At 43.9% G+C, this 13995-nt stretch overlaps 1 protein-coding gene across 1 annotated transcript in view; it reads right to left on the bottom strand.

The window, feature by feature from the left end:
- ANO1 (anoctamin 1) overlaps nucleotides 1-13995 on the bottom strand; it is a 187448-nt gene that overhangs the window by 100952 nt on the left and 72501 nt on the right. Inside the window, exon 6 of the mRNA XM_030200739.1 lies at nucleotides 11077-11128. Within this exon, the coding sequence (XP_030056599.1) occupies nucleotides 11077-11128 (52 nt within the window). The remainder of the gene's footprint in view (nucleotides 1-11076; nucleotides 11129-13995) is intronic.

The following is a 13995-nucleotide window of genomic DNA, read 5'->3' as shown; positions in this document are numbered from 1 at the left end:
CTTCAAACAAACAGAGCACACAATGTATTCAGTCAGCAAATCATCTTGTAGGAAGTTCTGCAGACAAGTCTAAATTTCCCTGTAGAAGTGTTGCTTGAGGTGTGGAACACAGCGGCTGATCTCACAGACTTGTCATTCACTAAACACAAGTGAGCACTGTCATTATGATTTTGTTTTGACAGTTTGTTAATTTTAATGTTTGTTTTATATTTTATTTTATTGTATTTTATTTTTGTTATTATGTTTAATTTGTTAGTTGGAATGGTACTTTAATTTGACTCTTTTCTTTGCAGGGATCAACCTTTCTGTTAGAGGGTTTATCCTTTAGTATAATTTTCTGGCGTTCCTTTCTGTTTCTCATTTAAGAATTTGATTGTACATCACTCTGCTCTAAGATTGTATTAAGAGTGGTTTAGCAAATATCAAATAAACCATAAACCATCTCCTTTCAACTGGCCCATTATGACTTCACAAAGCCATTTTGACCAGTGACTGCTGTGTTCTAAACAAGTGAGACACGGGTAGGCTTTGCTATTTGCAATCCTGCTTTATGCTTGCTGGTTTTGACAAAACTCCTACTGAACACGAGAAACTGAAGAGAACTAGAATAGAGTCTTTGGGTAAATCAGGGGCGTAGCCAGACCTCGGCGGGAGGGGGGTCCAGATCCCAAGGTGGGGGGGGGCACATTTAAGCCCACCTCCTCCTGCTGCCGACCCTCCCCCACCACTTTTGGCCCTCCCCCCACCGCTGCCGCAAGGTACCTTTGCTGGCGGGGGTCCCCAACCCCCGCCAGCCTTAGTCTTCTTCAGCGCCGGTCTCCAGCGCGTTCGCTGATCTGTGCTGTGAGTCCTGACATCCAGCACGTCCTGCACAGATCAGCGAACGCGCCGGAGACCGGCGTTGAAGAAGACAAAGGCTGGCAGGGGTTGGGGACCCCCACCAGCAAAGGTACCTTGCGGCAGTGGCAGGGGAGGGTCGGCAGGGGGTTCGAAAGTAGAGGGGGCCAGGACTAAATCTGTGGGGGCCCATGCCTCAGTGGCCCCACCTAGCTATGCCCCTGGGGTAAATTCAACTGAATTTTGGGAAAAAAAGCCCCTTTATTAGCGAACTGGTGCATGATTAGCTCACCAGAAAAAAATGTCATAGTTGGGATCTTTGCAAGTGGCTTCCTACAATGTTTTACAAATATAGCATGTTATCATCTAGGTTTACTTAAAGAAATGATGCAGATTGGTTGGAAGACAACCTAGTAGTTAGCGCAGCATTCATATCCCATTAATGCTCTCTGTGACCATGAGGAAGTAATTTTACCCTCCATTGCCTCAGTTATAACTAGGTTGTGAGCCAGTTTGGGCAGGGAAATACTAATTGTATCTGAATATATAAAACTTACCTTCAGCTTGGATTTGGGAAAAGGGAGTAATTAAATCTAAAACCCAAAGTATTCTAAATCCAATGAACAAGTTTCACTGGCAGTGTAGAAACCCAGGCTTATGATGCTGTTTCCAGTCTTCATTTCACAAGAACCAACACAGCACCAGCCATTAGGTGGAGCTGAGGACTATAGACATACCAGGAAAGGTAATATATGTAGGCTACAAGTTATGCAATAAGGTTTATCATTCTTAGTTTGCATCGGATTTGCTGAGCATTTCTCTTACTGGGCAGTTCCCTGTTTTTGTCATGGCGTTCTTTGTAACAAGAGCTGAAATCCCACATGGAAACATCTGCATCAACATTTTCTGCCTAAAGGGGTCCTTTTACTAAGCTGAGGTAAAAATAGGCTTTAGTGCGCCCTTGCATGAGTCTTTCCTGCATGCTAAAGCCATTTGTGCTGCTATAAATCCTCCGATTTTCTACTTTTTCCATTAATGGTCATGTGCTAATGTTACCATTAACATACAGCACAGGCCGTGTTTCGGCATAACTAACGCCTGCCTCAGAGGTCAATTCTAAAAAAAAATAAGAGATTGCATAAGACATTAAAATACAAAATGTAAAAACTTTACATAAAGTACAATAACGTGCAGAATACAGTACTTTGACAGACAAATAAACATAGACATTAAACACCAACAGAAAATGAGATAATGTGTATTAATCACCCGAGCAGAAACAAAATGTTGACTGAAGTGATGAAGTAAAGAAAGATGTGTTTCCTTTTGATGCTATAATGCTCATTACCTTTTTGGGTCTCACTGTTTGTTGTTGATGGGGAAGGGGAGGGAGGGTGTTGTTTCCTTTTCTTTTCTTTGTTAATTATGTTTTGCTGTTCTTTTGCATTTGTACTTTATATACAAACTTTAATAAAGATAATTTCATTAAAAACAATTTAAAAAATGAATACTGTGACAAAGAGAAGTGACAAAAACATGTGGTGACTGAAAAACTACACAACTCTCAAAAATGGAAAAACAGGAATCAATTTAAAATAACAATACTGAACTCAACTTAGAAACTTGTGCTGAAAAAAAGAATAAATCTAACTTCTTATATACAGAGGAAAAAGATCTCAGTGGCTTTCATATGTCCTTATTTTAGGAGCATATTTATTTATTTATTACATTTGTATCCCACATTTTCCCGCATAGCAGTAGGCTCAATGTGGCTTACAGGTTCCAAAGAGGAGAGTACCAACTCCGGGAATATATACAGAGTGGAAAATAGAGTAACAGTAGGTGCAAGGAAGCTAATATTTATATTTATTGCATTTGTATCCCACATTTTCCCACCTATTTGCGGGCTCAGTGTGGCTTACAATACCTTGTGAAGGATGGAAATACATTGTTACAGTACGATTATGGGTTACATTGTGAGGAGTTATGGGAAGACAAAGTCAAGTCAAAAATCGTGAGGGCGTGGAAACCATGTGAAGTTACAGTGGGGAAAAGATAGGCGATAGAACAATTTCAAGAGAACATAGGGTATAACATTGTATCTGTGGCTGGAGTTTGAAGTGTGGTGACAATGCGGGGTAAGAGAAGTTCAGAAGGGAGTGTATTGATGCATTTCTATTAGTATGTATGGACTTCATGTGTTTTGATCCTTACAATAAATTTTCTCGAAGAGATGAGTCTTCAGTTGTTTGCAGCAGTCGGTTAATTCGTAGATCATTTTCAGGTTGCGTGGTAGTGTATTCCAGAACTGCGTGCTCATATAAGAGAAGGTTGATGCATGCAATACTTTGTATTTTATGCCTTTGCAATTAGGGAAGTGGAGATTGAGGAAGGTTCCGGAAAGGAGAATACAACTCTGGGACGAATATATAGTAGAATATAGAAAGAAGTAATCCCAATGAGGCTGATAAGTCTCCGGGGATGGGACTACAGCTTCTAGTGAACAATACAGAGTAGGATAAGGGTAGAAGTACACTTAATTATAACTGGAGTGGTAAAATTCATACAGTTTGAAGTAATAGGATTATGTGGAAGGGAAGAACCTCACAAAAAATGCCACCATCATTGGTCAGAAAAACCCTCCATATTTTTCATTAAATCATAACTTATATGTTATATAAAGTGACAAATTTCTTTAACAACAAACCCAGTGATCATAAAAACCTTGATTGTATTATTGAATAAAATGTCCAGATCATCATCCAAGAATATATTCACATTAATTCAACGTTGTTATAGCAATTTGAAGTACAAGAACTTATCTTTAGCTGATATATTGCTCCTGGCTCACATGGTAGCTTTTGAATGTGCGCAAAGTAACTGCTTGCTAAATAGTTTTTGGGGGGCTTTTTTTGGAGGGGGTGTGTCAGGGTGGAGCTTGCGCATTCCTACACTAATCAGCTAGCACGTCTACAGAAGCAAAGGAGCAATATATCAGCTAAAGATAAGTTCTTATACTTCAAATTGCTATAACAATGTTGAATTAATGTGAATATATTTTTGGATGATGATCTTGACATTTAGGGTTTTTTTTTACTAAAGATTAACTCAAGTTATCTGCAGTGGGGCCCATTTTATTCCTATGGGCTCTGCTGCAGATAAGTCGAGCTAACCTTTAGTAAAAGACCCCCTTATTCAATAATACAGTCAAGAATTTTATGATTACTGGAAGTTTGGTGTTCCAGAAATTTGTCTCATTATATAACATGTGGTAAAAGCAGTTAGATTAGCAGGGTTTAAAAAAGGTTTGGCTAGCTTCCTAAAAGAAAAGTCCATAAGCCATTATTAAAATGGACTTTGGAAAATTCATTGCTTATATCTGGGATAAACAGCATAAAATGTATTGTACTGTTTTGGGATCTTGCCAGGTACTTGTGAACTGGATTGGCCACTGTTGGAAGGGCTTGATGGACCCTCGGTCTGTCACAGTATGGCAACACTTATGTAGTAATTCAGAAAAATATGGAGGTTTTTTCTGACCAATGATGGTGGCTCTTTTTGTGAGGTTCTTCCATATGCTCCTAAATTAAGGATATATGACAGCCATTGAGGTCTTTTCCCTCTGTATATATTTTGTTCAGCACAGGTTTCTAAGTTGAGTTCAGGACTTATAAAATACAAAAGTGCACCCACAAGTGTGCAGGATAAACAATAAGACTAATGGCTTACCTACCTAGCAACACTAGGCGGCCCTTTTACAAAGCAGAGGTAAGCCCAACACAGGCTTGCCTCACGCTAAAACCGAACTACTGCCGGGCAATGTGGCCACCGGCGGTAGTTTCAGGTTGAGTGTGTGCCATTTCTGGCACTCCCTGGAAGTTGTTTTGTCTAGCACGGTGCTAATCCGATGGTAATCGAGCATCGCCGCGCACTGCCAGTGGGAGTACTTACTGCCACCGCAACAGTTATCTTACCACATGACCATTTTTTGAGGGCTTTTTACTTGCTGCGGTAAAAAGAGCCCTGGCACACGGGAGAAATGGCCCCTGCTGCTACTGCAGGGCCCTTTCTCCCACAGCTTAGTAAAAGGATCCCTAGATGAGTTAGTTTTTACTCAAAATACAGTGACTCAACACTATGAAAGTCTGCCTTGTGAGAGAAAACAATAAACACAAAACAATATAAAAGAAACAATAAGAAATGCCCACAACAAAACAGATAGCAATACTGAATGAATATTATCAACTGAACAAACAACACATGAATCAGAACAATGGACAGTTGTGTGTAAATATATATATACTAGTAAAAAAGGCCCGTTTCCGAAACCAATGAAACGGGTGCTAGCATGTGGCTTTTTTTTTTTGTGTGTGTATGTGTCACAGAGTTTTCGTGTGTGTGTGAGGGTGGGGTGTGTGTGCAGGTTGTTGATGTGTGTCTTTTTTTTTATTTGTTTTTTGGGTGGGGGGTTGGGGGATGTGCTGTGCTGTGGTGGCAAAGTGGGATGGATTGGTGTGTGGCTTTGAGGGTGTGTTTCTGTTGTATTGTGTGTGTGTGGTTTTGTCTGTGAAGGAGGTTTGTGGAGGGGGGTCTTTCTGTTGGTGAAATGTAAATGTGGTTGTAGGGGGGGTCAGCCTTTGCTGAGTGATGGATTGTTTTTTCCGGGGTTTTTTTTTTTTTTTGTGTTGTGCTGAGGCAGCAGTGTTGTTTTAGATGGGTGGAAGGTAGAGGAGCATGTTCTTGGTCTGTCGGTATTTTTTGGCCGTTTCAGGGCTGCTGTAGGGGAACGCTGGAAGTGAAATGTGCTGTGGGAAGCAGCGCCGTCGTTTTCTGTTGGGCTGGGGTTCTGGGCATCCTGGAGGTGGGAGACGGCTTGCCTGAGGACGCGGATGGTTGTTTTAAGTTGGCGGAAGGGAGAGGAGCACGGTCTCGGGCCGTCGGGGGCTCTGGTATGTTCGGTCCATTTCAGGCCTGCTGCAGGGGAATGCTGGAACGTTTATGCGCTGCGGGAAGCAGCGCCGTCTTTTTCCGGGTGCTTGGGGAATCCCCGAGGTGGGAGATGGCTTGCCTGAGGCTGGGGATGGTTGGGCACGTCCTTGGCCGCTTCAGCAAAAGGGGAAGAGGAAGGGGGTTGGGAGTTACCTGCAGCCGCGTGAGAAACCGGGTATTCTTTGTTTGTTTTGTATTATTAGTTTGCATTTCTGTTGTAGAAAGAGTGGATGCCTTTTCGAATGATGGAGGTGGTGTGTCGGTGTGCGGTTGTTTCGTTAGTTTTGCAGCCAGGCTCCAGCGATTCCTAGGCAGGGAAAGAGTAGGGAAATTTACTGCTGGCTGGGTAGCGGGTAATCCTTCCAGCTGGGCCACAGCTTGTCCTGTTCGCCCACGTCCCAGATGGTGAGGGGCACACTGTTCTCCGGCTCCACCGACTCCACGTCTAGCGAACCCAAATATAGTCTGGCATTAGGCATTAAAAAATTTCTCCCCCCCCCCCCCTTCCGGTCTATTTTTGCACATACCTTTAACAGGAATATTCTTCTCTCGTTCAAGCGGTGGTTCTGTGGTCTCCGTGCTGCACAGATAATGAGCCATTCTGCTGGTGAATGCTCCTCCCTTATTGCCACGTAGTTTCCTCTGATAGGTCCGTCTTACGTTGCCTAGCGTTGCCTGGGAACGGTTTTGTGATGGTCCTTTGTGTTTCAGAACATTGAGTGTGTTTTTTGTGATTGGTCCGTCATGAGAGGGCGGGGCTGAGAGACATGGTCAGTGTTGTGGCTTCACCACCATGAATCCATGAACCCTTCAGGGAGTGACTGAGTGACTTCAGAACGTTGTTTTCAGAACGTTGAGGGTGAGTTTTATTATAGTATATATATATATATATATATATATATATATATATATATATATATATATTCACACTGTACTTTAAAAACCAATCATGATCCACAGAAGATCAGAACACATGACTATACAATGCCATGAAAGAAATTGTGACCACATGATGTGATGAAAAAAGGATATACTGAACAATGCTGCCTGTACTCCAAAGAAAAATATCAACAAGGCGACTGGAATCTAAAAAACAGTGCTTGCATCACACTGCTAACACTACAGTTGTTGGTAGGTAAGTCAGTAGTCTTATTGTTTATCCTTTTTATTACTTACTCACTTGTGGGCACACTTTTGTATTTTATCAGTCACCACATGTTTTTGTCACTTCTCTTTGTCTCAGTATTCATTTAAATTGTTTATTTTAATGAAATCATCTTTATTAAAGTTTGTATATAAAAGGTACAAATGCAAAAGAACAGCAAAACATAATTAACAAAGGAAAGAAAAGGAAACAACTCCCTCCCTCCTCTTCCCCATCAACAACAAACAGTGAGACCCAAAAAGGTAATGAGCATTATAGCACCAAAAGGAAACACATCTTTCATTACCACATACTTCAGTCAACTTTTTGTTGCAATAAATACTACATTATATCAGTATGTTCTCATATGTTTCTGCTCGGGTGATTAATACACATTATCTCATTTTGTATTGGTGTTTAATGCTTATGTTTATTTGTCCGTCAAAGTACAGAATTCTGCACATTTTATTGTATTTATGTAAAGTTTTTACTTTTTGTATTTTAATGTCTTATGTAATCTCGTATTTATTTTTGTAGAACTGATGTCATGACTTACAACTCCAGGGCCCGGGTCCGGTTCGGCGGTGTGGGCGGTAGCTGCATCGCTTGGTTTTGGTCCCTGTGCATTAATGCAGGTGGCCACTTCGGCACTTAGCTACTCCTCTCTCACCTCATCATTGGTCACGGTCCCGGGGCTCCCCATGGTGGTGCAGATTGCTGGCTCTGCAGTGAGGGTGCTGGCTCTTCCCCTGCTGGGTTCCTCTTGGGTGAGAGCAGCTGCTGACATCAGATGCCTTCACCACTTAAGGAGGACCCAGATCCTGACTTGATGCCTCAGGTATTTTTCCTGTGCTGGTGTGTCTCAGACCTCATTCTTTGGTTGCCTCTGTCTGGACTGAAGCCTGAACCTGACCTTACCTTGCTAGCCACCTGCCTGGACCTGAAGCCTGAACCTGACCTTGCCTTGCTAGCTGCCTGCCTGGACCTGAAGCCGGAACCTGACCTTGCCTTGTTAACCACCTGCCTGGACTTGAAGCCTGAACCTGACCTTGCTAGCCACCTGCCTGGACTTGAAGCCTGAACTTGACCTTGCCTCGCTAGCTGCTTGCCTGGACCTGAAGTTTCTTCTTGGTCCCTGCTCCAGCAACAGCCAAGCCTGTTCCTGACTCCTGCTCCTGCCAAGCCAAATTCCGTTCTTGATGTCTGTTCCTGTTTGGCCTTGTTCCGTTCCTGTCTCCTGTTCCTGCTACAGTCTAGCCAGCATCTGTTTCCTGCTCCAGTGTCACCAAGTCCTGTCAGCCGCCAGCACCCAGGGGCTCAATTGTTGGAGAATGGTGGTCATCACAGGTGAAGAACCGGACCTTTCCGGCTGCTCTTCCTGGAACAGAGTTCTCCTGTTGGCATTTACTCCTGCTCTGGGAACTGCACAAGGACTCACCTTACCTGAACCCGTGACAATTGACCCCTGAGGCAGGCATTAGTTATGTCGAAACACGGCCTGTGTCGAGACTTTACTAAAGCATACTTGTTCCATTGTGCTTTTTTCTGGACTGCTTGGGCTGTGTACTTTGCATGTTACCATTAGCGTATGGCCATTTAAAAAAATTACCGTGGGAGTAGTTACCGCCTCCAATTTTGTAGCCGGTAATGGCTCCTGCATAATCTGTGCGCTAACCAGTTAGCATTCTGCAATGTAGAAGTACTAACTGATTAGTGTAGGAATGCACGTGCTCCTCCTGACACACCCCTCCAAAAAATAAAAGCCCCCCAAACTATTTAGCAAGTAGTTACTTCATGCACATTCAAAAACTACCATGTGACACAGTAGCACATTCCATGGTAATCCAATTTTGCCTAATGCAGCTTATTAAAAGGGCCCCACAATTTGGTAGGTGCTGTTGGTGCTATAGCATTGTAAAGTTCATAGAATTTTTAAAGAAGAAACAGAAATGCTTCTCTCCTGCATATAATGGGCTCTCTTCGGTAAAGCTGTGAGGTCACACTAATGGCCACACATCTGGAGACTGCTGCTAGTTGACATTTTTTTTCATGCTGTGAAAAAAGGATATTTGAGTTGGATCATGAGATACTGGGTCTTGTCCCATGAGATTCACTTCTGTGCCTAAGGCTTGTTTTTTGGCAAATCTCTGAGTTTCAGCATAGAGGCCTCTCCTCCTCACAACAGGATTTTGACGCCCACACTGCACCTCTCATCTCCCAGGTTGGAGGCCTCTAGTCCTCACAGTGGATTCCAATGCCCACACTGCACCTCTTAGTGCCAAAGAGAAGAGGAAATGGGCAAGTCACTGTGACTGGCAGCAGGCCATACAGAGCAGGTTTCTCCAGTTTCCAGAGCTGTTTTAAATCACTTTAATTCTTTATTTTTTTTTTAAAGGTATATCTAAATTTATTTCTGTAGGGTAGATGCTCCTTAAACGTAGAGAGTACTTATTAAGTTAAAGAAGGCATATCGTTTGGAATATGCTTCCTGTAGCATTTCTACATTCCTTCCCTTGATGAACTTTTCTGTTTTAATGTAATGGACATTTTTCCTGAGAAAGCTTTCCTATGAATGGTTAGCAGATGCAGGCTTAAGCACAGAGGATTTTCTTTGCACAGTGATAGCGTGAAAAGCATGGTGTAATTTTCTCAGGGTTTCGGCTAAGAAATCTGAGACAATTATCTTTGAAACAGCTAAACGGTTGAGATTACTAATGGTGGTTGAATTCCTGGCCAGAATAAACCTTTCCAAAGAAGTCAGAAGATTTTCGGGTGGAGACCTCGTCTGGTTATGAGTCACTTTCTTCCACTTCCATACAAAGCCATGTGTCATACTTCTTTTGTGCCTCCGAACCTGGCTACGATTCTCGGCACTAGAGGAACATGTTGAAAAGCAATGAGCACGGTCCCTAGAAACACATGATGCCACTTTATTGCAAGTTCAGCACGTTGGGAGACTTTGGCTACTTCTTCTGGCTGCTACTTGTTTTCTTGTCTTTCTGTGGGTTGTGATGTCCATGGCTGGTGAAAGTATATGTGGTGCACCCACACATGTGCTCTCCCCCAGCCCACGCCTCTGGATCCAGTCCCTTTGGCAGCCTACTGGCATGGCATGGCTCACCCAGAGGCCTTAACACAGCACTTTCTCTAGCTGCTCAGCCCTTGTAACCTGCAGAAGGGTGCTTAATACTGTGTGCCAGCTTCCAGGGCTGCCTTGGGGGGGGGGGGGGCAGGGGGAGCAAATTTCCCTGGGCCTGGCCTCCAAGGGGGGCCCAACACTGGCTCTTGGGGTCTGTCTTGCTCCTGCTCCAATTGGGAACTGATCCTGGCACACTGGAGCAGGTGAGAGACGGACAGCGGTGCCAGGCATCCCTTGGAGGCCGGGGAGGAGCAAGCACACTGATGTAGGAGGCAGGGGCCCCCCACATCAGTGCATCTGCTCCTCCCCAGCCTCCATGGGGGAGCCCAGCGTTGGGATCTGGTGACAGCCCGAGAGTAAGTGAGGGGACACAGTGGCTGCTGCGTCCTGAGTGTGTGCGTATGTGGGGGGGGGGGGGGGGTGCCGGCAACTGTATCCCGAGTGGGGAAGGCCTGGTGGCTGCGTTCCGAGTATGTGTGTGTGTGTGTGTGTGGGGGGGGAATCCTGGCTGCTGCCCTGCCCCGGGACCAGGTCTTTCTCTCAGTGGCCCTGCTAGCTTCCTTTGCTGTGCTGGGCCAGTTTCTCAGTATGTGCTGGGTCTGGGAGGTTATGGGATCTCACAACTCAAACTGAGACTGAGCCTGTGCAGAAGAGGAAACACCACTATTAAATGCCCTCCTTCCTGCTGGCCATGGGAGCTGAACTTATATATGTTAAAGGATGTCAATAAATCTCCTCAGTTTTTATAGACATTTTCTACAGGTTCCTAATGATGCTGACAATGGTTTTTACTTTGCATTGCTAGCTGGCCAATATCAAACTTGATCAACTTGCCCATGTAATCTTGCTTCATGTGGCAATACCAGCCTTGCTCGCTAACACTGCTTGATAGACAGAAGTGAGACCGGTTGTTGCAATTTTCTGGTATAATAGTATTGATGTGAAAGAGCATAAACAGGTCCCTTACCCATGCTGTATTTGGCTTTGGTGCATGTCGTCCTTTTCAGTATTTCGTAAACCTAGTTTAGAAAGACAAAAGGAAACAGACCACATCAGATTTCCCACCTTACTGCTGCATGCAAATCTGGGCACAGCAGGAGCGGTTTCAATGTGTAGTCCAAGTGGTGCATTATTGCTCAGGAGTCAGAAGCCCTGCAACTGTTTTAATTGTTTTGTTCAGCTGTTCAAACAAACAAAAACGGAACCCTCTGCTCTTTCTGGAGCCAGGCCATGTCCACAAAACATTTTTCCCATAAATGGAAAATGGGACAAACCCTTCAGTATATCAGGTCCCAAGTTCCTTAATGTGAAAAACTGGTGGCACAAATTTAAAGAAAATGAACCCTCCCCCTCAACAAAGAGAATCTCCATCTTCATTGCTCTTGAACTCAGAATGGGTCTATAGCTAAGTACAAGACAGTGACCGAAAAGAAGTGCGGTTATGTCTGAAGTGTATTCATAGAACAAATACACAATAGGGATGTACGTGGTCAAAAAAAAATGTATCTTATTTTCGTATTTTCTGAATTTTTCCCCTCTTTTTGTGTGTGTGTGTTTTTTTTTGTGTGGTTTTCACACAATAGTTTTAAAAGCATGCATTGTAGGCATGCTAAAAACATTTTTAACTGTACAAATTGATTGTACATGCATTCATTTGTAGGTATACAAACACTCAAGCGATTGGCATACAAACGTTTTTTAGGCACTCAAACAAACAGAATGCATGCTAATGAATGCACACCCCTGGTGCACAGTTACAAAAAAAAATACTTTGGGCAAAATGAAAGGAGAATCAGGAAAATTTTAACAGAGAAAGGCTAAGAGCACGCAGGCTGATATTTTGAGGAGTCAGATATATTGCATAATTCATCATCTTTTCTAGGTATTTTCTGATATAACATTTATCTAGCTAGTACTGGGGTAATTTAAATCACCCATTATCATTGCATTGCCAAATATGTTAGCTTCCCTAATTTCTGCTAGCATTTCATCATCTGAATGTTCATTCTGGTCAGGCGTATGGTAGTATAGCCCCACCAGTGTACTTTCTCTTCATACATGGAACTTCTATATTTAAGAATTCCATGTTGCAATCTGTTTTTTGCAGAATATTATTCTTTGACTCAATGTTCTCTTTAACATAAAGCACCACCCCTCTACCAACTTGATTCACCCTATCATTGTGATATATTTTTTACCCTGGTATCACAGTGTGTCATTGGTTATTGCCCTTCCACCAAAGCTCTGAAAAGCCTATTATAACAACCACTCTGCCATCTTTTTCTTTAGGCTCCTTACTTATGTATACAGACATATCAACATGTGTTTTTTGTTTATGTCTACAAACTGCATGGCAATCGAAAGGGATAGTTTGCATTTCCGTCTGCTCATCCCTCCAAGGTGCCTGATTTATATTGCTTTTACTTCAACTTCTGCATCGGGATGCCCTAATGTTCGTGTTTTGATAGTATCTTTAAAAGATTACTTGACTCTAAACCATGTGTTCCTGAATGGCTTTGGAACTCTTTGCTTGAGAACGTAGTAACAGCGGTTAGTGTATCTGGGTTTAAAAAGGTTTGGACAAGTTCCTAAAGGAAAAATCTATAGTCTGTCATTGAGATGGACTTTGGGGAAGCCACTGCTTGCCCTGGGATTGGTAGCATGGAATATTGCTATTAATTGGGTTTCTGCCAGGTAATTGTGACCTGGATTGGCCACTGTTGGAAGCAGGATACTAGGCTAGATGGACCATTGGTCTGAACCACCATATTCACTTGGGGTCCCATTTCTCTCTCCAACAAAGCAGTTGAGTTGTAGTCTTAGTACATATAATTCTGGTATCATGGGCCCTGGCTGAACAGATTTTGCAATCCTTGGTAGAAATTCTGTTTTGTATGCTTCCATTTAAAATTCCACAGACCACTGCTTTTATTTTCCCAGTTTCCGTCCTGAGTAAAAGTCAACAGCCATAAGAACATAAGAATAGCCATGCAAAATCTGTTCAGCCAGGGCCCATGATACCAGAATTATATGTACTAAGACTACAACTCAACTGCTTTGTTGGAGAGAGAAATGGGACCCCAACTGCTTTATTGGAGAGAAATGGGACCCCAAGTGAATATGGTCTACTGGGACCCTATGGGCCGCTTTTACCAAGTTGCGGCAAAAGGGGGCTGGCACTGGCATCAGCGCATGTTTTACATGTGCGTTGAGGCCCCCTTTTACCACAGCTGGTAAAAGGGAAGTGTCGCCTTTCTGCAGGAAATGGCCATGCAGCAAGTAAAGCACTTGCTGCACGGCCATTTCTGGAGGGAGCCCTTACCACCACCCATTGAGGTGGTGGTAAGGGCTCCCGCGTTAATCTAGCGGTAACCGGGCAGCACGTGGTACTGCCTGATTATCACCGGGTACAATCCAGAGCTACAAAAATAAATACATTTTTGTAGCGTCGGAAATGACGGTGCGCTAGGGGTAGGAAGTACCGCCAGGCTGCTGTCGTAGCCCAGCAGTACTTCCTGTCAGTGGTGTAGCTAGGTGGGACCATGGGGGCCTGGGCCCCCCCCCCCAAATTTGCTCTGGGCTGCTGGTTGGCTGGCGAGGGTCCAAGACTCCTGCCAGCTGAAGACTTTGTCCATTGCTGGTCTGCGGCAGTGCTGCCGCAATGCCTGTCCTACTGTCTCTTCCCCTCACATCGGGCACGCTCCTTTTAGTGAGGAGCATGTCCGATGTGAGGGGAAGAGGGAGCAGGGCAAGCAATGTGGCAGTGCCGGAGACCAGCGCTGGACGAAATCTTCAACTGGCGGGAGTTGGGGACCTCCGCCAGCCAAGGTATTTGCGTTGGCGGTGCCTCAGCTGGCTGGAGTTGGGGACCCCCGCCACCCAAGAT

Source organism: Microcaecilia unicolor, chromosome 4 (assembly GCF_901765095.1).
Source record: "Microcaecilia unicolor chromosome 4, aMicUni1.1, whole genome shotgun sequence".
In the NCBI taxonomy this organism is placed as follows: domain Eukaryota; kingdom Metazoa; phylum Chordata; class Amphibia; order Gymnophiona; family Siphonopidae; genus Microcaecilia; species Microcaecilia unicolor.
Note: the sequence above shows the minus strand (reverse complement) of the source record. Positions and strands in the feature narration are given on the sequence as shown.